Genomic DNA, 26,999 nt, shown 5'->3' on the forward strand with positions numbered 1-26,999 from the left:
CCCTACTTTTTACAGGATTTGCTTCAATAGCTATCTTTTCAAAACATTATTTTTGATATTATCACCTGCGATGAAAGAACTGTGGGCGGCTTAAATCTGAAGCGAAAACAATCAAGAAAAGTATGTTGGAAATCCGACTTTATTTGAATTATTTATCTAAACAAAAATAAATTCGTATACAAATGCCTAAAATTATTACATCGAGTTATAAAAAGTGCTGGAAGATACTCGCAACAGTTTCAGATTAAGTTTGAATTACAAAGCTCGACAATCTCAATGGCCACTATAGAGATCTCCTTATTCGCGCTTCTTTGCATTTCCTCGAGTTTTTTGAATCCATCACAATATCTAACAACATATCTCATATCGATGGCATATTTTTCCAACAAGACGAGCACATCATAAATAATTTGCAAGACCCATAACTCTTCGGTGGCTAGATGATCACAGAGGAGAATCAAAACATGAGCAATTCTTTTCGTTGAACATGGTACAAAAGGAAGAGCTGCTGAAAGGAGTTCAAAAATGGTGTCAGCGGCTACCCTTTTCACGTGAGCTTCGCTCCGGCATAAACCATCAATTAAAGCAGGGAGAAAATCAGCATTTATTACTTCCAATTTTTGCGATCGATTACCCTCTTGAATAATGTAACAGAGAAGAATGAAGGTGCGGATAAGCACATCTGGATCGCTTCGCGGTTGAAACAACACAACCCGGATATTAGGTAATATGTTATTTTTAAGAAGCAAACCAATACGGTAAGATGAACCGAGCGATAATTGCTGTAACACCTCAAGAGCTGCTCTCTGTATTTCAGCTCTAGGATTGCACATCAGGGTCGCCAACGGTAGCGTGGCCCCGTATGCAGCGACCAAATCGCTTTCGCGAGGACTATTTTTGATAATAGTGGCCAAAGCCCAAGCTGCCATTTCGCATGTTTTTAAATCATCACAATATAATATACGCACAAGGCATGGTAAGGCGCCAGACTGAGCGACCAATACTCTATGCTGCTCTGATAAGGCTGAGATTGCAAAAAGGGCACTTGAAAGTTGCAGTCGTAACTGCGAACACTTAGTGTCTCTTAAGCACCGCACCATCTTCGATAACGTCAGGCTCTCGCTTAACTCATCAATGCTAGGGTGACACGAGCTGCAAAAGGAGCAAGCGGCACTGTCGTGTTGTTGCTTCTCGGTTTGAGAAAATACTTTTGCTATTTGTTGCAAGTAATTCACTCTGAGGGTTTTTTTTCTTTGAGTACTATTTTTTATCCCCATTTTCTTCTTCTGAGGCTGTGTTTCAAAATATTTCAAATTACAAACGTTGTGGAAAAGCGCGAGTTAAACACTTTCAGTTTTTCTGAGTGAATGTGTCATTCTGAAGTAAAGTGATTCGATTATATACCAATTGTTAGCTATCAACAGGTAAGCAATTTCAATTAAGGATAATATCGGGCAATTTTATATTAATCCTTGCCATAAGGTAAGCTTTACCTGTTTACTGCTTTTGGTCACATCTAATAGAACAATGTTGGTTATACAGTTGTAAGTTGATTTAAAACCTTATAATAAACCGATTTATGTTCTAAAAATTGTTTGAATTTAGCAGAAAACGATTCAACCTTAGAATCCTTCGAACAGGCAAACAGATTGCATTCATCTTCTTCTTCGTTTTCGAAATTATTTTGTACACCATGTCCACATCGAAATTGCTAAAAATAATGTGTGTTCGACATGTCAGTCACTTTGCTCCTCGCTATCATAATTGAGAAACATCTGGAAACATTATAGTCGGCCTGGGCCGACCCCTGGCTGCACCTATTCTACACCACATTGTCCTACACGTTTGTTATTTTGCCGTAGAACACAAAAATTATTCCCCGTTTTTATATGAACTTACTTACTTACGCAATTGTGTGTCGAAAATTAGACCTCTTTGGAAATAAGGGCTTCCTCTCCGTAAGAACGGCTGCGCCCAAGAGGTTCAAAAATTGTGGCACGTGTTTAAAACTCAGCACAACTTATTATTATGGGCATAATAATAACTTACCATAAGTGGTAAAGTCTGGTCGACACCCTTGCCTATGGTTACTTTAGTTAGGCTACTAAAACAACACAGAAGCATGGAACAGAGAAGTAATGAATGAATGAACGCAGAAACGTCGTCAATGTAAACAGACATGACTGGAAATTTTAATAAAAAAATGCAACGAAATTTTTCTATAAATATATATTTATTACAGAAGAATATACTTTTAAAAACACACTCAACACACACCCAAGAGAACTTATGCTTTTCCTTTAGAGTAATGTCTTTATTACCTGTGAGGCCTTAACCCATTTCAGGTATTTCCAATATGTTTGGAAAAACCGTCGTATTTCTATAAAGTAGCGGTTGTCGTGACGCATAAACAACGAAGGTAACAAACAAATTAACAAACAAAATATATTTCGTTTTTAGCTAATGCCCTTGTTTCTAGGGGGTTACTATAATTCCATATGTCCTTGTTGCTATGAGGTTGTATATATAATTCCAAATACTTTCGACTTATTTGAAAAAACCATATAATGTTTATAAGGTAGAATCTGTTCTGACGTTCGCAAAATTTGTTTTATATATATAAATATATAAATTTGTTTGATAAACAAACGATAAAGCAGCAAAACGAAATATCTTGCTTTTATATTCATCACCGAGGAAGATGGTGTATACGCATTTGCAACACCCAGAAGGACGCTCCAGAGACCTTACGAAGCATATATATTCTTGATCAGTATAAAATGCTGAATCGATTATCTGCTTTGAGCAGATTCTGCCCGCCGCAAAAATAAGGCTATCGACTTCAAATTTGGCAGGGACGTCGGAAGTTCTTGCGCACAGGTTGATATTGAAAACGGGTCAAATCGGTCGAAGGACACGCCTACAGTAGTTCATAAAGAGAGCATCTCTGTCTTTCAAAAGCAATAAAAATTTAATTTTTCCTCGTTACGCATAGACTGCAGCAGATGCATTTACAAAAATTGGAAAGTATATTCTGTAGTCGATGCTGCAGTGCCTGCACAAAAAATGGAAAAAAGCGGCTAAGTCTATTTAATTTTATGTGCCATAAATTCATTTAGTTTTTAAAATACAAAGAAATAAGTTTCGAGAAACCGGTAAACTATTACAAATTCTTGACCAATTTACAATTCGAAATGCACCCAAGCATGTTTGTCGATTCATATGATCGCCTGGCTGTAAGCGCAATCGTGTAGTATCTGTGTTAAACATTTTTCCGTTCACAAAAATGAAGATATCGCTTACTAACTTGAATTTGAAAATAAGCTAAACTTTTCGAACAACACGCCTACAGCACGTTTATGTAACAATAGCTATGAACACTTTTGTTTTCCGTGATTATGTATTCATCAATCAAAACACGTACACCATATCAATTTCCAGTTTTATTCTAAAAACAGAAGAAATCAACCATGCCCATCTAACATTATGGAGCACGAAAATTGAACTCTTGTCCTTTTTTTTAGGATAGCCGTTATAAGTGTAGAAGATTTGGTCGCGACTTCTTAACTAATGCGCTCCTATAACCGGGAGGTTATGTAATGCGATGAGTTTGAAAAAACCGTGCATTTTTGTGAAATGGTATCCTGTACTAATACTTAATCCAAAATACATACATGCGTACATACATCTTGTGTATTGTCAGTTTTAGTCCGGATTATGCGAGGGGTTGATTGCTTCAGGGGCACCGCTACTTGCCGTGTGTTTATATTTATTTGAAACCGAGGACTGAGATGGCAAATCGGAGCTTCTCTGTTACCTTGTCTTTGTTTAAGTTATGAGATGTTTAACTTCATGAAATTTTAGCCATCAATTTCCTTTTGTAATCAATATACTTCCTGTTTAATTATTTCACATTCAATGTACAACAGCAAACAAAACACTTTACTGTCCATTATACCCTATACCACTTGTGGTACAGAGTATATTAAGTTAGTCTGGCCGTATTTTGCACACCGAAGGGCTAAGAAGCGCCGCCTTTTATTATATCGCTCGATTCAGAATCATTTGCTAAATCGATCTAAATCTGTCCGTCCTTCTGAAGTCTGCCCACTTATAATTTGTTAAAATTGCAGGTCATAATTTTTAAGATATTTTCAAGAACTTTGCTACCCAAACCTACTTTGGCCCAAGAACAAACGCTATTGAAAATGGTTCGGATCGGTCAATTTTTTCGACCATATAAAGCCCTCGTCGTTGTATCAAAAAAATTGCAATTTTCAAAATTTCTCAACAAAAGTGACTTTGGACAGGCTGAGGCAATTTTTTGAACCTCTTCCCATATCACCATTCCTGCGGACACTAAAGCTTTATACGGTAAAAAGTTAGAATTTCCAATATTTCAATTCGGACAACGTAGGTCTATTTTTTGGATGTCACCACATCTAAGGATTTTCATAAAGCTTAAGCCTTTATATACTAAAAAGGCCTACTTGTTAATTTTTTTAATGACAATTTGCTCATGATTGTTATTAAATAAAAAAATTAAGTGGACCTAACTTGAACCACATCTATTTATTCCCACACTCCTTTTGAGATATCCTACGATAGAAGCGTTTCAACAAAAAATGGAAAAAAAGCAGATCTCCAAAAGGATTGATGAAAGCAACGTACCACAGTTATCTTTTAGTACAATATTTAAGCATGAACTATCCCTCCTTCCCCACAACAACGTGGAAAGGAGTGAGTGTTTCATACACCTAATTGCGCGAACTAAATCGCCTTCACCTAGGTTCCTGTTACAGGCGATTTATAGGTTCGGGCTAGAGACAAACACTGTATACGGTATCGCTTCAAGTTGCTTTTGCAGAATCTGACCAATGTAATGGTTTCATGCAAATGCGGCGGCTTTTATATCATCAGTGACAAGATTGCGCACAGCAAAAGAATATGAAATAGGGGAAGCCTCTATCGCAGCTTATGCAGTATTCTGGTGTATCGCGTTTAATTGCTCGTTGAGATTATATAATACTACTTTTGCACCTTGTGTTATTTTCGTTTACATCTTCTTGCAACTTTGCTGATTTATTATCTTACTTATTTGCGCACACATGAAACTCAATTAAAATAAAGTACCAGTCAAATTCAATTGAAGACATAAATCTTACACTAATTATAATTAAAAACGAGTAAGAAAGTTATATTCAGCAGGAACTGAATCTTGCATAGTCCTCACTATGCTTTTCGTATTCTACTCTTCAAGTTCTTTTACTTCATACCCATACCGTTGGTATTATTAAGAAAGTATTAATCGCACTGTCTTCCATGGCAGGCTCTTCTCCCAGGGCGAGGTTGCTCGCTTGGAACGCACGTAGGACAGTTTAATACATTATAGAGCGATGACAGTAAGGTTTCAATATTCCCAGCAGGAAAATGTTGGTTTTGGTAAAATTATACGGTTTATTTGATGAAGTTGGGCTCGACGCTTTAGAATGGTTGAACGGACCATCACGCTTGGAGTGAATGGAAATGTAAATTGCTGGATGATACGGATCCCCAAATAAACTAAAACGTGGACACCGGTTCACCGCTATCTTCGGGAAACTGATAAGGCAAAGATCAAACAGTCTGCCATTACAATTAGGAGTATGAAGTGAATTAAGATCAAAAAATTGATTGAAAAATCAATTAATTCATAACAAAATCAAATAAAGCCACTATGCTGCGTAGAACTTTTGAGATTTTTGCGCAAAGAATAGAAGCAATAAATAGGCGCAAGGCAAATGTTCGACGAATGGTGCAACGTGCATGCATCAAAACTTCAAAATATTTTTTGCTTTTCAAGCCTTTAAGAATGCGTCATCTGACATTGTAGATGGTTTTTTTATTCATCAATTCTGAACCCCTTGCATAAATAGCGCACTATAAACAAAGTACTTCTGTGTTAGAATTAGTCGCTTAGCCAATTTGGATCAGCTTATGGCGTCAAAATCGCTTCCAGTCTCATCTAAGATTAACCCAACATACCCAATTCAAAATTGCCATCATTGTATATGAAACACTGTCCATCGTTGGTTATCAATCTCGTCAAAAATAGCTCGCATTCGTTTCCCTTCAGCAACAACATTTCACGGATGGACATTGGTCCCGTTAAACTTCCAAGCAGTACCCAAATATTAAGTTTCTTTTACATCCTGGCCTAGGCCGTTCCAACATTTTTTTACATTTCTCAAGTTATCAAAAATTTCATTGTTTTTAATATCGGAATTTCTGTTCCAATAAGAAAATCACTTGTTTGCTTCTAATTTTGATAAAACATCTTCACCCTGGAGGCTACGAATTTTTTCGTAAGGCTGTGAAGCGTTTGTAACCGTGGTTTTGATTTGTAATATTAGTTACAAATACAACCCTGCAGAATGTTGGGTCTGATGTGGTGACAAACTTTTGTCAGACTCAGAGGTGATCGAATCGTTTAATAAAATTACAAACTCTGACGAAAACAGCTTTAGCTATTAATGTAATATAAAAAGTGTTCTATTTTCTTGTTTAAGGAGAGTTTTACGTTTTTTTCTAAGAGTTTGAAAAAGAAAATATTGCAAAAGAAAATATTATCGAGAATCTTCTCGAATAAGAGGTTTGAAAGACACAGCAGAATTGCTGCGAAATTAGCAAAACCGTGCTAATGTTTGTTGAGTATATAAACATAGATAAATGCGCCCTGAAAACTGAAAAAACAAATTTTTTTATAGTTTTAAATAAATTTAACTAAAAACAAGCAGGAACATTATAGTCGGACAAGGCCGACCATAAAATACTCTACACCACATTGTCTAACACAAATCTTATTTTTATTATAGAGCACAAAACTTATATCTTGTTTTTATATAGATATTTTTCATGTACGTATTTGCGGGTAGGCGAGCCCAAAACGCAAACTTATGCAGTACAAGTTTAATCCTTACATAGTGCAGGAGTAGATGGTCCTAATTTTGCAAAGTTCATTTTTGTATGAAATTACTATTATGGGTCAATTTTCATCATTACATATTTAAACTTAACTCTTTTGTGCTCAAATTTTTTGACAACCTTTATTAGGGTAGGACCCAAATACTAGGCCAAAGTGATCCAAATTTGGTACAGTTAACTTTTTTATGTTAAATTACTGTTATGATATAAACTTCATCGTGAAGCATTGAAAATTAACTGGAGTGAAGTTAGCCCCCCAGGATAACCCACATTTGTATGGTTCGTGTGTTCGCTAAAAATGTCTTTGATGAGTTACAATTTATTGCGAAATGAATAACAATAAGGTATTAAAATTAAATAATCTTAGCGACCGTGCACATATAAAACATAAGTCGCTAGTTACGAAAGCAAAACCAAAAATGCTTAGTTATTGCTAGTAAATCTCATGCAAAAGTACGTTACAAATACTGAAAGAATGCAATGTTAAAATCGTGTTATAACCATTTTTAGACTACAGATTTTTGATATGTCTTAAAGGACGCTAAAACCTATCAGGAAAACCTAACTTCATTACCCGGTATAGGAGACATCACCTCGAAATTCGCCAAAAACCGGTTCTCTCCATATACCCAAAACACTAAATTAGTGATAAATGTTTAGATGTAAAAATTTGTCTAGTTTCAAAACGAAAACTGTTAACTTTGCCGTACTTTAATGATTTTTTCTGTAATAGTGTAATGTAAGCCCTCTAGCCTGAAGTGTGTCGCTTAATATGGCTGTATCTGTAAGTCAAATCGGTATTGCAAAATACAGACAAGATTTCCAGACTTTTCGCCCATTTCCCTTCGACTGAAGGGATAAACGTCTTTTTAGAATTATCTTTGTAATGTCTCCTTCCGCACATATTATGATACGGCTCGAGTAGTAAAGTTACATGACTCTAAAGTCGTCTTTTGTGGAAGACAACACAAATTTTTTCCATGATTTATGATGCGTGATGAGTTTTCCATGAACTTGATACAATTTACTAAATTTCAAAGAACATAATGCATACTTTTATGGTCCACATTATTTCTATTATATTCGAGTTCGTGGTTCGTCAGCACGAACAAGGCCAGATCGAACAAGGGCTCGAAAACTTTCATCGCCATGGCGTAAAGACAAGCCACCAAATAAACCAAAACAAAAGCGCAAATATTCTAAACAATAAGCACTGCTCTCCAACAGAAGTATAAATGCAACAATTACCAGAGACTACGAAATTCTGAAGCATATATGACATAAGAAAGAGAATTTATAAAATATAAATTATAAAATATATTTTATAAATTTATCTTTATCAAATATTTGCATTTTAAGTAAAATGTTCAAACAATTTATATTTTCGTCAAAATTTTTTTTTGTTTTTAAATTTTGTGTAGTGATACGGTAAATGAAGGAAAAATATAATATATCTTCGGTTCATGCCAATTATCGCGGACTTTTACTCGAAATTATTTAAAAATTGAAATCAACAGCTGTGAGAGGTTAAAAAGCTCTGAAAGTGGTTCATTGAAATGACGACTTAGTTGAATTGGATATGCTTTTGTTACGTCTGCATGTGTAACAAGCTTTTGGCTGCACGTGCTGTTAGAAATCGTATGTAATTTGTGTACTAAACGTCTCGGGCATTCTTGTAACAGGCTTTTCGAAAAGACATCAACTTGTAACGTTCGTTTCGAAGAGCTTGCTCTAATTCTAAAACTTTTACATGAATTTCCATTTCTCTTGTTTTTATTTGAGAAGGCGTCAAATGTAGTAGCTCTAGCTCATTCAAGTTCTCTTGCTGAATGTTTGCGTCTTTAACTACTGCTACTACGGATTCTGTTGCCTGAGTTACGTTACGTGATGCTTTAGTCAATTCGGCTAACGTTTGACTGAATTTGTCAGCCTTTACGTTGCTTGCTATCACGAGTTGAGCAGTACTGGCAGCAATCTCTTGAGCTGCTACAATTATTTCGAAATTGTTGCATGATTCTCTATTCAAAAGTCTGTTTGCGGCCTCCACTAAATAATTTGCTCCTTTTCCGACATCTTTCGAAGCAGATATCAAACCTTCTGCCCATTGGCTGTTGCGCTTATAGAACTCCTTTACTGGAAAATGGGCTTTTCCTTGCGCAACGATTTCTTCTTGAAGCAGGCGGGACTTCTTAATTAAAATTTTAATTGCTTTCATTAGAAATGTACATGAATCAAGGATTATGTTATGTTTCTCCAATTTGATGCTGTCGCTTGCTGCTTTAGAGTCGGAACAAATCTCCATTATCTTGTTAGTCGCCTTTTCGATTACTTCATCCGTAACCTTTAATTCCAGTTGAAGCGTCTGATCCATGTGATGGACTTCGGACGATGAAAACATTAATTCATGTTTGACTTTTGATGTGACGCTTGGCACTGAAGGAATTACATCTCGTAGAGTCCTTGCGTGTCTTCTGTTTGACAAAAACTGATGCGCAGGCTCCTGTAAAATATTTGCTGTCATTAAACTTATCATCATTTCTCTTGCAATAGTTGCTTCTGCTGTATTATTATAAGCAAAATATGTAAAACATCCGTTAAGTAATGTTGCGTTCTGTATAAGAGGTAAGCATTTTGAAATTATTAAATTTATTTCGCTTGGGCTTTTATAGGTTTGGAAATATTCGGCGTTTATTTGTTGTAACATATCTTGAATTGTTCCAATATTTTGCCAAGTTTTATCTGTATTTCCAGTCCAAATTTTGAATGATTCTTTCATAGCAGAAAATAACGTCTCCACTAGGAAATTTCTAGGTCTTAGTTGCTTGATCTCCTTATCAGCATGAAGCAATTTACAGCTTGGAGATGGCACCTTTTCGCTTAGGTTTCGTAAGTTTGTACTTAACTCAGAGTTCTTAGCAGAGGCAGTTTTAACTGGCAAGTTCTTATCTGTCAGAGTGTCATCACATTTTGCATTTTCTCCTGGAATGCTTAAATAGTCTAACAGTTTTAAATTAACCTTAGTCTCGTTAAGCCTTCTAGATATTTCATTTTCCTTTAGAAGTTTTTGATACTTGACCAGTTGTGCATCATGCCCTACCTTTAGTTTTTTAAATGTCTCTTGAATTTGTGTAATTTCGGACTTGAGTTCAATTATTTCCAAGTTTTTAATTGCAAGTTCTTGTTCATGCTCGTTTATTTTTATATTTAACTGTTCTTCCGTTTCTTTAATTCTGAATTTGAGCCTTGCAATATTCTTCTTTAGTGTGCCTTCTGCTCTTAGCAGATTTATGTGCTCCTCCCTTAAATTTGCATACAATAATTTGATTTTTTCAAATTTTTCTTCAATAGACTTCGCTTTTTCCTCCCATTCTCTGGCTTCGATCTGCAGTTTTGCGGCATCCTTTATATGCAACTCTAAATTTTCGATCTTGTTTATCGCTGCAATAAACTTAGCCGTGGTGGCAGCTAACTCAGTTTCAAGTGATTGATTTTTGAAACTCAAATCTGATATTTGATAAACCAATTTAACTTCATTTTTCAATTGCTCATCCTTTTCCAGTAATTCGTCTTGCAATCTCTTTACAGTTGTGTCCTTTTCGCATAAGTTGCAGTTCTCAACGGGTCTTAGATTATTTGCAAAATTTTCGAAAGATTCTTCTTGATCTAGTTTTACATGGCCTGCGGATGCTACATAAATACTAAGGTCGATTTGGTGTAAGAAATTTGGCGCAATTTCTGGCAACGATGGTATCTGAATTACATTCGCAAAATATTGAAGCGGTTTGACGTCATTATAAAATTGCTTAATTTTTGAAAAAAGATCATTGAAACGTTCTCGATGGCCGATAAGTACATCCCTTAGCAAACTGTTATGCAATTTGAACATCAAACGCACCGATATGCCGTACAATGGGTCGGATTCTTGGATTAGGCTTATTAATGGAGCCAGACGGCATTGTCCCTGTCGTGTCATTGATGACATACGAAACATATTCACCGAAGCGAAAATTTTAGTTTGAACGTCGATTATGTGATCCAAATAATCAAAAATTTCCACACAAAGCTGGAAATAAATGTTGTCGTCATTTTCTGCAAATTTTTCAATTTCACTGAATTCAAGAAGCAAGGAACCTGGAAAAATGACATTTCTTTCATGAAATTGTAACTTATTTACAAGAAGTTTTGTATAGGATTCAATGCAAGCTCCGACGCCATCTTGTAAGTGACCCCAAAGTTTTCCAATGTCAAGAATTAAAGTTTTATGGACTAATGATTGTTTCAGACTTATTGGATGACCTTCTCTCGTTACTTTGTGCAGCATATGGCAGAACTTCCAAGCTGTGAATCGATGCGCCATTAAAGGTTGTCGTGTAATTATTGGCCAAAATGACTTGAGTTCTTTTGTCCGATATGTAGCGATGATAATACTTCGCGCATGTTTCATTTTAAGTGGAGCTTCGGATGGATTTAAAGCTTTCATAATGCTGATAGCAAGATTATTATCCTCCTTATCCATCGAGAGCTGTTTTTAGAGCTGCAACGATAAATCGACTAAATAATATTTAAGACTTAAATTTATTTATTAAACACCCACTATATACACTCTTATGTTATTTTAAAAATTGCTATAAGTAAAAGTAGCGGCAGCGGTATTACTATTTCAAATGAACCTTTCGAATATCTAGCATGAACTAGAACTTTTGCAAGTAAAAACAAAGAATTTATTGATGGAAATTTGTCGATTATTTATTTTGAAATTATTTCATTTACATTTTTTTTTCCTTTTTTTATGTCACATGTTTTCGTGTTGGAGTGAACTCTATTTGAAATTAAGTTCTTTTTGTACAGGCAACCATTTTGACTTTTCATTTTGTTTATTCATTTATTAAGTGATTATAAAGCCATAGGCCGGTTAGCTACTTTCTTAGATACATAGATACAAGTCAGCTAATGTAGTCATTTTGCTCCCTAAACTCCGCAATCGTCAATTCCAACCAAACGCGATTAATTTTCTGTAGAATTCCAAGGATCATCGAGGAATTCCAGACTGAGCGGTAAGGCATTCTAATGTCTAGCAACACCAACAGGAAGAGAGCTTTCGGCTGAAAAATTACAAAAATTTGGTATTCATATAAAAGGGCTTCTATTCGATCCAGAGAACTGCAGTCGTGCAATTGAAAGGTTTGGGGGTTGTGCTTCAACGCCTTCAACAGAAATCAGAGTTTTAGACAATAAGGAAACAAGAAACTTAAGAAGGTATGAATGAAGAAGAAAATATCTTCCCTAAGTTTGACACTATAAACAAATGTGTGTGTTAACAAGACTTTGAAGAGTATCTAAGTTACATTTTAGGATCTCAGAAAAGTTTGAAATACAATAATTAAGATATAAAGTTAGATTGTACGGTTATGGGAGCGTAAGGTGAGTTGGCGATCGAGCATTACCCCAAGACGTTGCATTAAATCTACAAGATCAATGCAATGTCCACTAATTTTTATATTGGGATTGAATGAGATGGCACGGGGAGAATTGAAGAATAAGGCTTTAGTCACACTCGAGGTAATGCAAAGCATATTAATAGGTTGGAGGGAATGTTCTGTCGTATTTTAAATAGGTAGGTAATTTTTCTTGTAAACAAAAGAACATGTGGCTAGTGTGTCATTTTTTTTGTTTTGTATAATAATAGTTTGGGGAAAAAGAAAACCATTATTTTTTCGGTAGATGGCTGCACTGGTAGATTTCTCGTAAAGTATCGATCAAACAATTCCAGATTTATGCTCGTTGGAAAGGTGACATTTCGCAATAGAAAAAATTCTTTTGCTGTTTTTTGTTTGGTGCATTCAGTTGTGAGTTACAGCGTCTTAAAAATGGAAGTGAACAAAGAGAAAATTCGGTACATTTTACAGTTTTTCTTTGACAAAGGCGAAAATGCAAGCCAGGCGGCTAAAATTGTGAATGGTGTTTATGGTTCCGATACTGTAACAGCCAATTATGTGCAATTTTTGTTTCGTAGATTCCGTTCAGGAATTTTTGATGTTAAAGATGCACCTCGCACAGGTAGGCCGGTCGTCGAAAATGTCGATAAAATCGGAGATATGATCGAAGTTGACCGGCATGTTAGCAGTCGTAACATAGCCCAGGAGCTAAAAATCGACCATAAAACAGTTTTAAACCATTTACACAAAGCTGGATTCAAAAAGAAGCTCGATGTTTGGGTGCCACACCAATTAACAGAAAAAAACATGACGGATCGAATTTCTATCTGCGAAGCCTTGGCCAAACGGAATGAGATAGACCCATTTCTTAAACGGATGGTGACTGGAGATGAGAAATGGATCACATACGATAACCCTATGCGAAAACGATCGTGGTCAAACAGCGGTGAAGCACCTCAAACGGCCAGGAAGGTTTTGCTATGCATTTGGTGGGACTGGAACGGGATTATTTATTATGAGTTGCTTCCATATGGCCAAACGCTAAATTCTGATCTCTACTGTCAACAACTGGACCGTTTGAAGATAGCGATTGACCAGAAAAGGCCAGAATTGGCCAACAGGAGAGGTGTCGTGTTCCACCAAGACAACGCTAGGCCACACACATCTACAGTGACTCGCCAGAAACTTCGGGAGCTTGGTTGGGAAGTTTTAATGCATCCGCCATACAGTCCGGACTTGGCACCAAGCGATTATCATCTTTTTCTTGCATTGCAAAATTTCTTTAATGATAAAAAATTGGAATCTCGGGAGGATTGTGAAAATCGACTACTAGAGTTTTTTGCAAATAGAGACCAGGACTTCTATGGGAGAGGCATTTTGAAGTTACCTTTAAAATGGCAACAAATCATACAACAAAACGGTGCATATTTGACCCAAATCGGACAATCCGAAGCGTGTTAAACAAAGTCCTGAAGTTCATAAAAAAATAATGGATTTCTTTTTCCCGAAACTAATATAAGAGGGGTCTTTTTTTACCATTCATCATTTACTTGTGATGTTTAAACTGAAAAACATGTCAGTAGATAAAGTGCATTTACGACACTATATTTTGTATGAATCGCAAAAAGAAAGCAACGCATCGGTTGCACGCAAAAATAATCCACATTTAACAAGTCGAGAAATTGCAAAAGAGTTAGGCTTTCATCATACAACTTTTGGAGATCACATCAAGTCTCTTGGGTCTGTGTTAAAGTAAAGTGTTTGGGTTCCACATGAATTAACGGAAAAGAATTTGTCTTTAAGAGAATATTTAGTCAAAAAAAAAACTTTATGCAAACCAGGAACATCATCAGCAACATTTCCAAAACTAAGTATCCATCAACGAAAATTACTGCTTTGTGTGTGGTGGGACAGGAAAGGTCCCGTGTACTACGAGTTGCCGAAACATGGAAAAACCATTCACACGGATCTGTACTGCAATCGACTCGACCGCATACTGCAATGGTGACACAACAAAAACTGAATAAGTTAGGATAGAAAGTCCTTAGTCACTCACCGTATTCACCTGACATTGCACCATCTCATTACTACCTGTTCAGAACTCTGCAAAATTATCTAACGGGAAAAAAAGTCAAGTCTTTTGAAAGTGTTTCCAAGGTAGTTGCTGACTATTTTAACTCCAAGGACGAGAACTTCTGCAAAACAAGAACTCACAGGTTACCTGAAAGATGGCAACAGGTTGTACCAAATAAAGGAACATATATAATTGATTAATATTAAACGCGTATTTTTATATATGAATTCAAATATTTTCTTTAAGATACGACAGAATTTTCCGTCCAACCTAATAGTTTCTTATCATTTTGAACGTAATACGCCAGATGTATTTTTGATTTTGTTTTTAAAATGTTTTCCTTACTGCGAAATGCCCTGGCTATGGGCAAGTTTGGTATTCTTCTATTAACTCGTACCTTTCTTTATCATCCCGTATTATTTGTCTTTCTTCATATAATAATATATTTATGCGGTTTCGCTTAATATTTTGGAATTTTTTTTTTAATATCTCTTTGGATATGTGTTTAAATATAGTTTTAGTTTTGATATAAATTTTTCCAAGAGCGCATCCAAATGGTCTGGATGTTTGTTGCATCTCACACGTGTGCAGTTTAATTCTTTACCATTTTCAATTATAATATCTTTTATACCGCTTGCAAATTTAGATTCTAACTTTCTTGTCTTCTTAATGTCGTTTACCACTTATTTAATTGTTCATTGTTTGTGTTTTCTTTTGCTTCTGGTTACGACTAACGCCTTTTTTATTCACTTTTGGTCTTCTTCTTTGGATATTGGAATCATTTGTTTTAACATATCAGAATTTATGTTTATCCTCGATAAAGCGTCAGCGTTAGTGTTGCTTGAACCTTTTTTATAAATTATGTCGAAATCGTAGTTCGATAATTCTATTCTTATTCTGGTTAATTTTGAGGTGGGGTTTTTGTGGAACAATAGTGATACTAATCTGTGACCAGTTATCACTGTGAATTTTTTGCCCAATAAGTAGAGTCTGAAATGTGTTATTCTAAAGTGGATTGCGAGTTTTTTTTCTATAATTAGTTTGTTTTTTTCATGTTTGTTTAGGGATTTTCTTGCGTATGCGATAGGTAAGTCTTGACCTATTTCTCTTGGGGATAGTACTGCTCCTAAGGCGTAATTTGATGTATCAGTTGGTTGGATGGTTTATCGAAGTTTGGCTATTGTAATATGGGTGGGGACATTAGTTTGTTTTTGAGTCCTAGGAACGCCTGATTACGTAGGTTTGTCCATTCGAAGTCTTTACCTTTTTTCATGGGGATCCTTTAGTGGTTGTGCTACGTTAGCAAAGCCTTTTATAAATTTTCTGTAATAGTTGAAGAATGCTACAAATTTTCTTACTTCGTCTGTATTTTTGGATTGTGGCTAGCTTTTCATTGTTTCGTATTTAGAGGGGTCTCGTTTTATGCGGTCGGGTGTTATTAGATGTCCTAGATAGGTTACTTTTCGTTAAAGGAAGTTGCATTTGGATGGATTTAGTTTTAGGTTCTATTTCTTACGTCGTGCGAGTACTTTCGTTAGGTTTCTGTTGCGATGCTCAAAGCTACATCCGTGTATTATTATTTCGTCTACGTATAAAAATGCTTTGGTGTCTAGTTCTAATAAAGCTATGGTTAGCATTCTTTGAAAACTGTGGGATGAAATTTTTAGTCTGAATGGAAGTCTCGTGTACTGATAATGTCCGTTTGGTGTTGAAAAGACGGTTGAGGGCCGCGAGTTTTTGTTAAGTTTTATTTGGTGAAATGAGTTTGTCATGCCCAAAGTGGAGAGGTATTTTGCTTGTCCTAGCCTGTTTAGGATGTTTTCTAATTTTGTGAGGGGGAAATTGTCGTTTATTATTTTCTCACTTAATTTTCTGTAGTCAACTACTAGTTGCCATTTCTTTATGTCTGTCTGATTTTGTTGGGTACTAGTAAGAGTGGTGAGTTATAGGGGCTAGCTGAGGGTTCTATAATGTTTTGTTGTAATAATTCTTTTAACTGGGTATGTATCGTGTCAGTTTGTGTGTGAGGTAATTTATAGTTCTTTATGTACACAGATGTATTGTTGTTTGTTTCTACGTTTTATGTGTAAAAATTATTTGCTGTGAGTAGTTCATTTTCTAGATGGAATACTTTTTGATATTTTTTAAAAATTTTTATGAGATCTTGTTTTTGAGGACTGTTCACGGTGTCTAATTTAACGGATTGTAATTTTTGCTGGAGTCGTTGTTCATTATGTTGAGTGTGTATGTTGGTGTTTTGCATGATTAGGTAGGTGTTGAGTGGTTCGGTGTTGATATGTAGGTAATGTATTGTAATTTCTTTATCTAGTGTATTTAATATTTCAATGTGTTTTGTCCGTTTTTCGATTTTATTGAATTGGCTAAAAATATTCCTTTTTCTATTTCTTCATTTAGTACTAAAGCATCGCAGTCTATTTTGATATCTATGGGGATTATAACTTCGCACCTTGCAGGGAGAAATATGTTGCTTTTGTTAAGTAGGTGAACTTTGTTATCATTTGTATTAATAGCAAGAGAGAGATTTTCAAAATTTATGTTACATGCATACTTGTGTAGGAAATCTCTTCCTATGATTCCATCGGCTTTTATTGGGAAGTTCTGGTCTACTAATTGTATTTTATGTTGAGTGTTTCCCTTTCCTAAACTTATATTTAAATGTCTATTACCCAATGTTTCTATGCATTCGTTGGGTTAGGTTATTATATTCTTAGTTGTTTAGTGGGTAGTGTTCCAAAAGGTGTGCTTTGCGGAGGCTGTTGTCTGCTCCTGTCTCTAATAGAAATGATATTTCTGGTTTTGTTGTATTTTGGATATTTAGTAGTATATAGTTGGATAATTTTGAGAGGGAAAAAAGATGGGAGTTTGCTTGGTTTAGGTGTTCAGTGGATGCCTGGTTTAAGTGTTCTGTCCCTAATTCAGGGGCATCATCAAGGAATCCGGGTGAAATCCGTGTCCCTAGTTTTTTATTGCGTGTATGTGGTTGTTTTGGTTGCTGTTTCTCCGAATTCAGTTGTTGTTATTATTTTGATTTCGATAGTTGCAATTCCTGTTATTGTTGTTGTAGTTATTGGTATTGTTAATGTTTCTATTAAAATTGTTGTTGTAATAATTCCGGTTATGATTATTGTATTTTTGATTGTTTCTATTGGGGCTATTGTGTTACTAGTGTTTGTTGATTGGTTAGTATAGGAGTTTTTGTTGTTGTTGTGGCGATTGTATGAACTTTTCTTTTGGTAATTTATTTTCATTACCTGTGAATTTGTTTGGGTCGCACTTTCATATTGTAGCGTAATATTAATTGCTTCGGAGAAGGTTTTTATTTGGGCCGCGAAGACAGTGGCTTTTATGTAGTCATCGAGTCCGTTTTTGAATATGGTTAAGGCGTACGTATCGTCGATATTGGTAATGACCGTTTTTTTGTTCGTTAGTGGGGTTGTCGCCGAGTTTTGTGATTTGAATTTAATTTAGATCTGCTATTATGTTTAATATTGTGCCTTTGAAACCTGTGATCGTACCTTTTTGCGTTGTTTGGTTTAATATTGAATGTAGTTGTTGTATTTATATTTGTTTTCAAGTTTGTTTTTTAATTCTTCTAGGCGGTTTGAACATTTTAGGACAGTTTGGAGTAGAAGTTGTATTCTACCAATTACAGTTTGCCTTCTTATTTTAAGGTTTTATGTATTATTTCAACAACTTTTATGAAGCAGTTGATATCTTTGTAATTGCTTGTAAGTGTGGATATAGACTTGGAAGCTATTTCTAGGTTGAAATCTATTTTTGGTTGTATTATACTTTCTATTTTGCTGGGGTTTATGTCTTCTTTAACTGCTTCAATTTCTAATAATTCCTATGGTGTTTTATTTCTTCTTAAATGTTTTTATCTTATTTAATAATTCTGGGTGTTCTGCTCTTGTATTAGTTGCTAATATAGTATATTTATTGTTCTATGATTATGTAATTCTTGTAACTTGTTTTCGATTGTTTCTTTTTTATAGGTTCTGTCGTCTAGCGTTTTAGGATTAGAAATTATCCTATCTATAAAAATGTTAATTTTATTTATCCTTTCTATTAAAAGGAATAAAGATTTTTTTTTTTTTTGAATTCATATATTTAAGTTTTCAATATTCCTCATTTATTCTTCAATATTCTTTGTATATTTTTTCTTTATTTTAATATTCCTTATATATTCTTCATATTTCTTCCTTATTATTATTACCACGACCATTGACTTGCTAGTCGAGATTAATCATTTTATACTAGCTTACCTGCAACTTCTTTAGAGATATACTTTTTGAAATTTTTGTATGTCTTATATGCTATGTATATAATTATTAGCATTATTATAATGTAAATAAAGTTATCCTTCATATAACTTGTCGAGATTTTTGATGTCCAATATTTTCGAAAATCTGCCTAATTGTTTCTATGGTACTGATGGATTGTAAATAGTTGTCCCAAAAGTGGCAAATTACTGCAGGATAGTGTTGGGCAGGATCGTGTTGGTCAGGATCGCCATGTAATTATGATTTTATTTGTTTTCAAATTGTAGATGAATGAATGTTTATTTAGTGTTGGAAAGATTCTTTGTAAATCTTTCTTCATATGTGATCAGAGTGTGTCGTAAAATACTTTCCTATACTGCTCGGCTTCAGTCCGCCAAGTTAATCTATTTCTTTTGGTGCCAATACTAAGATCGGCAAGAAGCAGTCCCTATCTAACATATTTATACTAAATTTTACAAATAATAATTGTTACGGTTTATTATAATTAGGGCGCCTAGCGTCGTATTGCATTACGAAATGCAATTTTCAGCCAGTTGAAGTGTGACATAATCTTCGTATTTCTTTTTGCAAAAGAATTATGCTGATTTTGCATAATTCTGTCGCACTTCAAAGTGGATGCATAACAACGATATGCGATCACACTACAATATATACACATATACAATCTACATGTACAGTACAAACATGTTTACTTCAGTCATAAATTTGCACAAATCAATTTCGAAGATAGAAAACTTTGTACACACACACACAAGTTCAGGATTTGTGGGCAAAAAATAAATATAGGTCATCTATTAATAACATTGACGTAGGTCAGTAAATCAATTTAAAAAAAAGGAAAATCCCCAAAAGAAACCACAAAAAACAATTAACTTGATACATTGTAGAGTATGTTTAATTTACAAATTGGTTTGCAACACCATCACATCAACACGCTCGGAAAACTCGACACAAACAACCATTTCGAAAGCTCGGGTCCAGAAAACTCACACGAACACCATTAGGATCGCATTTGGACACATTCAAATGAGCAGAACAACGCCTTTTTTTAACCCGAACGGAGAAAACGGCGTTATTCTAAAATTCGTTATTTGCTGGCATTGTGCAGCGCAAATATATGAAAATAGTAGCTTAGAAGGTACGCTTATTACTTACCGAAATCGTTTTGAATCGAAAGTTTTCCATCAAGCGGTTGAATCCGTGTTGCATCTTTAAGTGTCGATTTAACATTTTTTTCTGTTTTTTTTTAAACAGCAGTTGCAGTGCTGTGATTACACACTTTCTGATTTTAGTATTTGATGAATGAAGTGTATCTTTCCAAAAATCTACTAATTTATACGTTTATAAATTGTAGAGAGAGCAGGAGATAGCAACCAAAATACGTGAATCATAAAAAGAAAAGTTTTTTTTAATATACGTTTTAGTTTATTTTTATTTCTTTTTTGTTAATCACTACTGCTGTATACATATTATATTCGTTGAAAATTATAAGTTCTTTAGTTGATCATCTCTTTCCCGACATCAAATTGTCTTGACGAAAGATCCTTTATCATTTGCTCATCTGTGACGTTGAATTTACACAACACGTGATCTTCAAAGTATAACGTGGCTTTTGCATCTTATCTCGCTTGCATCATCTCCGCTTTTACTAACCGTAACCGCTTCTCCTTGGGGAAGTCCTTCGTCAACATAATCTTCTTTCCGTAGGCTGGCTATTCGCCAATGTTACTCAGGAGTTTTCATTTGCATTTTTTTTAAGTATTGCTGTGAAATTCGTTTTTCTATGATAGCACTTATACCACTAGATCGTGGATATACTTTTCAAGAGAAATGCACTTCAAAATTCCTTTCTTTATAATTATATTCCTTAAGTAGGATTGTTCACAACTGATTTTTTGGCAATACTGGCGACTGCTCAACATAAATAGTTTTCTTCTACTAACTCTACCTTCCGCTAATATTCTGTTTATATGCATTTTTACAAGCATGTTACTATTACCTAAGTTCACGGCTTCATTTTTAATCCGTTACCCTGCTTTTCCGCTACTCATCGGCCGGCAGCAGCATGACGCGCCGCGAATGTGTATTTGGCTTTTCCCTGTGCACTTCATTTCGGTTTAGGGAACTTATTATACGGGGAAATTATTTAGCTGGAGTGAACAGGATTTGGGAATTCCCTAACAGTATAATTTAAATATATGTAAATGAAGATATACCTTGGATATTTGTAAGCGCTGCACCCATTTTATGCCCTACACTTAACCGCGTGAATATGATAATAGCTATTCTCTTCTATAATCAATGAAACTAAAAATATTTTCATCAAAACCACAAATTCTTGTTTTTATAAACATCCTCACAATACATTTTTTCTTATCACTTTCTTCTAAAAATAAATTTTTTTTCAAATGTATAAACCAAATTCGTATTAATGAAACCTAACCACATAAAAAAAAAAAATGTTTAAAAAATATTTTTCTTCATTCGTTTTAATTAATTCAATTTTTTTTTATTTCGTTAAAATAAAAAATTAAAATTTTTTTTTTATTTTGTGGTTTTTTTTGTATCAATTCTTCGACAGAAAAACAGCTTTCTACGCTGTAGGGTTACTGAGGTTATAAAATGGTATGCAATATACTGATATGCAGTGCACTCAGTTTATAAAATGGTTTGCAATACAATCACAACAATACGCTCGGAAGTCTCGGCACGAAAATTCATTTCGAACGTTCACCCGAACATCATTCGTTTCACATAGGGACACGTTCGCGTGGAAAGAATCCGCATCTTTTTTAACACGAATATCAAAAAAGGCGCGGTTCAGCCCCAAAACAAATTTTTGTTATGTAGGATTTTCTAAAAATAACTGTTACGGGTCATACACAACATATACGGGTAGACATACATGTGCTATCTGCTAAAGACCTTGCTTTGAAAGGAAAGTGTCTTGAACCGCAATAGCACAGCCAATCATTTATTGCCGAGAAGTTACGATCAAACTGTTTAGATGGGTTAACAACGAAATATCAAGATGAATATTTGATTTTGTTTATTTGTTGATCATTAGTTTGTTTGTTTATCAACGAAAACAAATTTTGTAAGCAAGTATTTCGGATTAAATCAAAGTAAGTCCTGCTTCATAAAAGTTTCACGGTTTTTCCGAAGTTATTGGAAATACCCAAAATTGTGGTAGACCCCGCAGGTATCAAAGACATTACTTTAAAAGGGAAGTGGTCTGACCTGCAATAGTACAGTCAATCATCCCCTGCCCGCGAAGTTACGATTAAACTGTTTTGAAGAATTGAGAACGAAGCTTCAACATGAATAGATTTACGCCATACAGCCATCAGCAAAGACGACAACAGATTAACGTTTGGGATAAGCTGAAACAATACGGTGGAGTATTTTTGGACATGACAAAACCGGAACAACAATATAAGGCCGCTCGAGCGCTTTGCAGTTTTCTAAGCACTACTAATGCTCCCAGCACTAAAGAGTTGAGCACAAGTGGTGTCATATCAACGATGGTACAGTGTTTAACAAGAACAAGATGTGCGGTATTACAATTACAGCTTTTAAGTGCCTTGTATGTAATTTCTACGTTGACGGAAGAACACAGATTATTGATCCGACAGGCCAGACTGGTACCACAACTGGTGGCTATGTTAAATCTTAAAGAATGTAAAGTTTGTGAAATGGTAGCGAGGTTATTGTACAGTCTAGTCAAAGATAACTCTTCTGAATGTGATGCAATATGTACTCTTGGAGGTACCGCACCGTTGCTGGCTATGATGGCTAGCCCTGCGATTACATTGCGAAAAGCAGCGCTCAATGTCATACAAAAATTATCACTTGGTTCGCAGTATCGTGTAAATATGCTTTTCGCGCAAAATATAATATCACTTATGAAACCGCTGCTGGCACAAGTGGATGGTGATACCGATGTGCTCATTCAAACACTTATCCTTTTGTGTTATATCATACAAGAAGGAAATCATGGACATAAGCGCGAAATCTTGGAAGCAGACATTTTGCCTTTGCTAATCGGTGTTTTGCGTAGTGATTGTCCGAACGTAAGGAGGGTGGCCGCTGATACCATTTACGAATTCCTTGTCGAAGCCGATCCGAAACTGGACTCTTCAAGGAAGAGCATTCAGAAAATTTTGTCAATTCTCTGTGATTATGTACGCATGGAAGAATTGTGGGTTCTTCAAATCATATACGACATACTTGTATTTCTTAAGGGATCTGCCATCGAATTGATTTATACTTTCAATGATAGCGACTCCTTAAGAAAAATCGAAGAAATGACAACTAATTCAAACCCGCAACTCTCTTTGCTAGCAGCAGATATTGCTGGATTTTGTCATTCGAATCAAATTATAAGCTTTTAATTATTTTAAATTGTTTGTACATAAAGTATAAGTTTTGTTGTGTATTTGTTGACGGGGTTATATAATAACTATTTATTTGTATAGAAATTTCAGTGCGGTTTTTCTTTTAAATTTTACAATCATGTGTTATTGCTAAGAAGACCCTTGTTCGGTGTTCATTCATTTTTTTTCTGGTCCAGTTTTCAGGTTTATTTTAATAGGCTAACTAAAGTAGCTAGGGTGACAAGCCTCTTATCCTGTTTTTGCTTTATGTGACCACACTTTTAGGATACAAATTTATTTGCAAAGCTTAGCTGACATATGGAGCTCCTTGATCACTTTGACGAAGGTCGATTATTACTTATAGTATTACCCTCCCCGGAGGAATGTCAGTTTATACTTGGGAGCTCATTCTTAGTAAAATTAATCAAAGGAATTATATACACGAATGTCCTGAATCTCTTAGTTTATAAAGCTCTGCCTAGAAGCAACTATAAATTATTCACCTCACTTAGGGTTTTGAGCAAGATTGTAAACTGTGCATAACCTCACACTCATATTGTTCACAGCTTAATTGATGTATCTGATTTAATGCTAAGTGTAAAGTCAGCCTTTCTAGAGTCTTGTTCACTGCCTTATCTAGATGATAATAATTAATAGAAATAGAGTTAGCGTGCCCACAAGTACAAAGAGATAGGATGGTGATGAAGTATTTGTTTTAGTTGTAAACAACCGTGGACAACATACATACAAATCGCAGGCCTATATTCCCCGCTTAACGCTTCATTTTATGTTCACTTTGTCTAATCTGCGTATACGTAATGCAGTTTGGTCTTGTTAGGCGTATTGTTAGCGATATCAATGACACCAATAAATGAGTTAATGGTAGTACCATTCGGGTCAAAGGTGCTAAAGTCAACGATCTGAGATCGATACATATCTTGTCGTTAAGTAGCATGTGGTGGTTTCCCACTTGCTCGCACATTTATCCCGTTTCCGTTCACCTCTACAATGGCCCTCGCGTTGGATGTTTCCACCAAACTTTCCTCAAATCCCACAATGAACTCTTGCGCTTTGGAATCTCCGCCGTTCTCCTTTCTTAATACTATCTTTCTTCAATGTGCTCCTTTACCTATGTTGGTTACTGATTACTCCTCATTATAAGTCTGATATTACATCTTTTCTCTTTATAGTATCGTCAAACGCTGTGATAGTTGTTGATAGTTGTCACAGCTGTCCATATGGACAATCGGTTTCTCATATCACAGCCACTCCGACTTAGTTGTGTCGAACTCTCGAAAATCAATCTTGATATCCTGTTCCTTGTAACTCTGCGTCGTCGAATTTAATTTACACCAACAAAGACCCACCCGTCGACATTTGCCTCTTCAAGAAACTGTTAGCTTCTTTTTCTATCTTCTATCAATATGTCGGAAGTTTGAACAAATAACTCCATAATCTTTACATTAATAGCTCTGTTTGCGAGCAATCACCTTCTCAGAAGTGTGGCTGAACGCGAATATTTTTCATGCGGAAGTATTTTACAGTGACAACCAAATTTATGCAGAAATGAATGATTTTTAAGTAGTGCGTTACTTGCTGTAGAGTCATGTCTTTCTTTCCATGTTCCTTTAATTTGTATGTGTTCCTAATCTGCAGTCGTATCTTGTGTAAGCACCATCACTTGTTTACCAGGCCGCGCGATATTGAAAGAAATTAGTTCCCGTCATTCACAAAAACCAAGCTGTCACTTATTCTACGGTAGTCTTTCATCTCAAGAACGGCATGAATAGAGCAAAATGTAACTTTCTGGCTTGTGCCTAGTAAGTAAGCGCCTTTGTACATTCGAAATTAGAAAATGCCGAGTCAATAAGAACAAAGCTATAAATGTACTAAGGTGTCTTTCCACAACAGCCAAATTCCAAATGGACGCATGAACGATCTCAAAGGAGACAAACTGTTATTGAAGGCGGAATTGATCTGTTTCGTGGAACATGAACTCTGCTAAGTAAAACATATAATCCAATAAAACTTCCACCACTTAGTGTACAAACAGAATCAACTAATGTGTGGAAATTTCAGATCCTCTAAGGATATCGGAGACAGTGACCTACAGAGTTCAAGCATGAACGTGTTATTTACATAATCATATACTCCGGTTCTAATTGCCGTGAAAAAGAATTTTGGGAAAATTTAATTCGGACCACAAACAGCTACTAAAAGGTTGGAACTACAAGGTGTTACTAAGTAATGACGCAATCAAAATATTGTACTTCTAGACGACTTTAACGTCTGCCGCAGACAGGCGAATAATGCAACCGCAAGGATGCTGAAGAATAACAATTTCTTCTCTTGTTTAGATAGGAATGCAGCGATAACTTTGGAGCAGACCTACAGCGATAAGGAATTTTGATATGTAAACAATTTGGAGGGGCACTGTCGTGGCCACAACTATTATTTTGTATTAAAGTAACGCTTGTCTTCATTTTTTATTCCTTTAAAACTGACCGTTGAATAATATTAACTAGATCTCTTAACAGCTGACACAACATTCATTGCTTATTTGACCTTCGCATATAACAATGTGCATGTGTAGTTCTACAAAATTATTATATAGTTCTTCTCTATTTTCAGGACATAAAAAATTGTTAAACTCCACGTAGATTAGAAAAGCTCTTTTAGTACTGTTGGATACCGTGAATGTCTCAACAATGTAATCGTGGTTTTCTTCGATGTCCAAATTCTATTTGTTTTAGAGAAAGGTTCTTCTCTGTTGCTTATCGACTCTCTGTTTTTTGCGATAGCATAATCTGATAGCATATCTTATGTTACTATTTATTCATTTATTATGCCCATCATCTTAAGATGGGGATATATTCATTTTGGTTTGTTCCATAATACATGTAACACACAAAAGGAAGCTACAGTGACCCTACAAAATTCTTGATCAGCCTGAGTTGATTTAGCCATGTCCGCCCGTCTGTATGCCTATGTATCTATGTGGTGTGCTTTGTAAACGCTCTCCTGGCCACAAAAATGAATTTATCGACTTCAACTTTGGTGGAAGCATTAGAAGTTTTTGCACACAGGAGTACAAGGCTGCTCTGTAGCGTAAACTGAACGCAACTCCATGATTTTTAACAAAAATTATTGAATTTTTGCTCGGTTCTCATGAATTATAAAAGACAGAATACTTAAAATTTCCCCATTTTGTTTACGAAACACCCTACTCTTTACGTGAAAAGATGGAAAAAGTAGCAAATGTCCACACAAAGTTACAAATGATTAAATCTTTTTTTTTTCACTTTTTTAAGGTTTTCTGGTTATTTATCATAAGGCAAACAAAACCGAACGTTTAAAAATATTTTGCACACTTCTCAAATGAAGATATATTATCCGCCTTAAAATGGGTTCACTTTCAAATGAATATGGTAGGCACCGCGATTAACTTTTTCTTAATAATATCAGCGACGTGGATATCAAAATAAAAGAACCTGGAGAGTAAAATGCCAACAGCAAATTGCTGGGTATACGAGTTTCGGCGACCGCCGAATACATCTTTCTTACTTGCTTGTTTCTTTTCGGGTAGTACCACTTACGAACTGCCCGATTTGGTCCTTCCTGCCCAAGATGCGAGATTCCTTTCTGGCCGTGAGTCTTATCGTTATATGATTCATTAGAAAAACGAAAACGATTAATTTTGACTGCAATTATGCAAACATTTTCTGTTTAATTGAAACTAGGGTGAAAAGAAGTTTGGAAGTGCAATGTGGAAAATTAAAATATTTAAGTTCAAATGCCCAATGAGCATCATGCGCTCAACTGGTTCAATTAGGCTTACTAAAGTTGA

At 35.3% G+C, this 26,999-nt stretch overlaps 3 protein-coding genes across 3 annotated transcripts; 1 reads left to right on the top strand and 2 right to left on the bottom strand.

Annotated features, from left to right (window-relative positions):
* Positions 1 to 239: 239 nt before the first annotated feature.
* Positions 240 to 1,277, bottom strand: LOC119642754 (importin subunit alpha-4-like). Its single transcript, XM_038042018.1, has one exon. It carries the CDS (start codon positions 1,275 to 1,277, stop codon positions 240 to 242), a length of 1,038 nt encoding a protein of 345 aa, XP_037897946.1.
* A 7,340-nt stretch (positions 1,278 to 8,617) lies between these two features.
* LOC119642756 (huntingtin-interacting protein 1-like) lies at positions 8,618 to 19,963 on the bottom strand. Its single transcript, XM_038042020.1, has 2 exons — positions 19,932 to 19,963; positions 8,618 to 11,497 (listed from the first exon to the last, which is right to left on the bottom strand). Exon 2 carries the CDS (start codon positions 11,477 to 11,479, stop codon positions 8,618 to 8,620), a length of 2,862 nt encoding a protein of 953 aa, XP_037897948.1. The 5' UTR covers positions 11,480 to 11,497; positions 19,932 to 19,963.
* A 2,133-nt stretch (positions 19,964 to 22,096) lies between these two features.
* Positions 22,097 to 23,170, top strand: LOC119642757. Its single transcript, XM_038042021.1, has one exon. The coding sequence runs from the start codon at positions 22,097 to 22,099 to the stop codon at positions 23,168 to 23,170; it is 1,074 nt and encodes a 357-aa protein (XP_037897949.1).
* The last annotated feature ends 3,829 nt before the right edge of the window (positions 23,171 to 26,999 follow it).

This window comes from Glossina fuscipes, unplaced genomic scaffold, assembly GCF_014805625.2.
Source record: "Glossina fuscipes isolate IAEA_lab_2018 unplaced genomic scaffold, Yale_Gfus_2 257, whole genome shotgun sequence".
In the NCBI taxonomy this organism is placed as follows: Eukaryota; Metazoa; Arthropoda; class Insecta; order Diptera; family Glossinidae; genus Glossina; species Glossina fuscipes.

What these genes read in the sequence shown, in the direction of transcription:
- LOC119642754 (XM_038042018.1), bottom strand. Translation starts at nt 1,277, where the DNA reads ATGGGGATAAAAAATAGTACTCAAAGAAAAAAAACCCTCAGAGTGAAT.
- LOC119642756 (XM_038042020.1), bottom strand. Translation starts at nt 11,479, where the DNA reads ATGGATAAGGAGGATAATAATCTTGCTATCAGCATTATGAAAGCTTTA.
- LOC119642757 (XM_038042021.1), top strand. Translation starts at nt 22,097, where the DNA reads ATGAATAGATTTACGCCATACAGCCATCAGCAAAGACGACAACAGATT.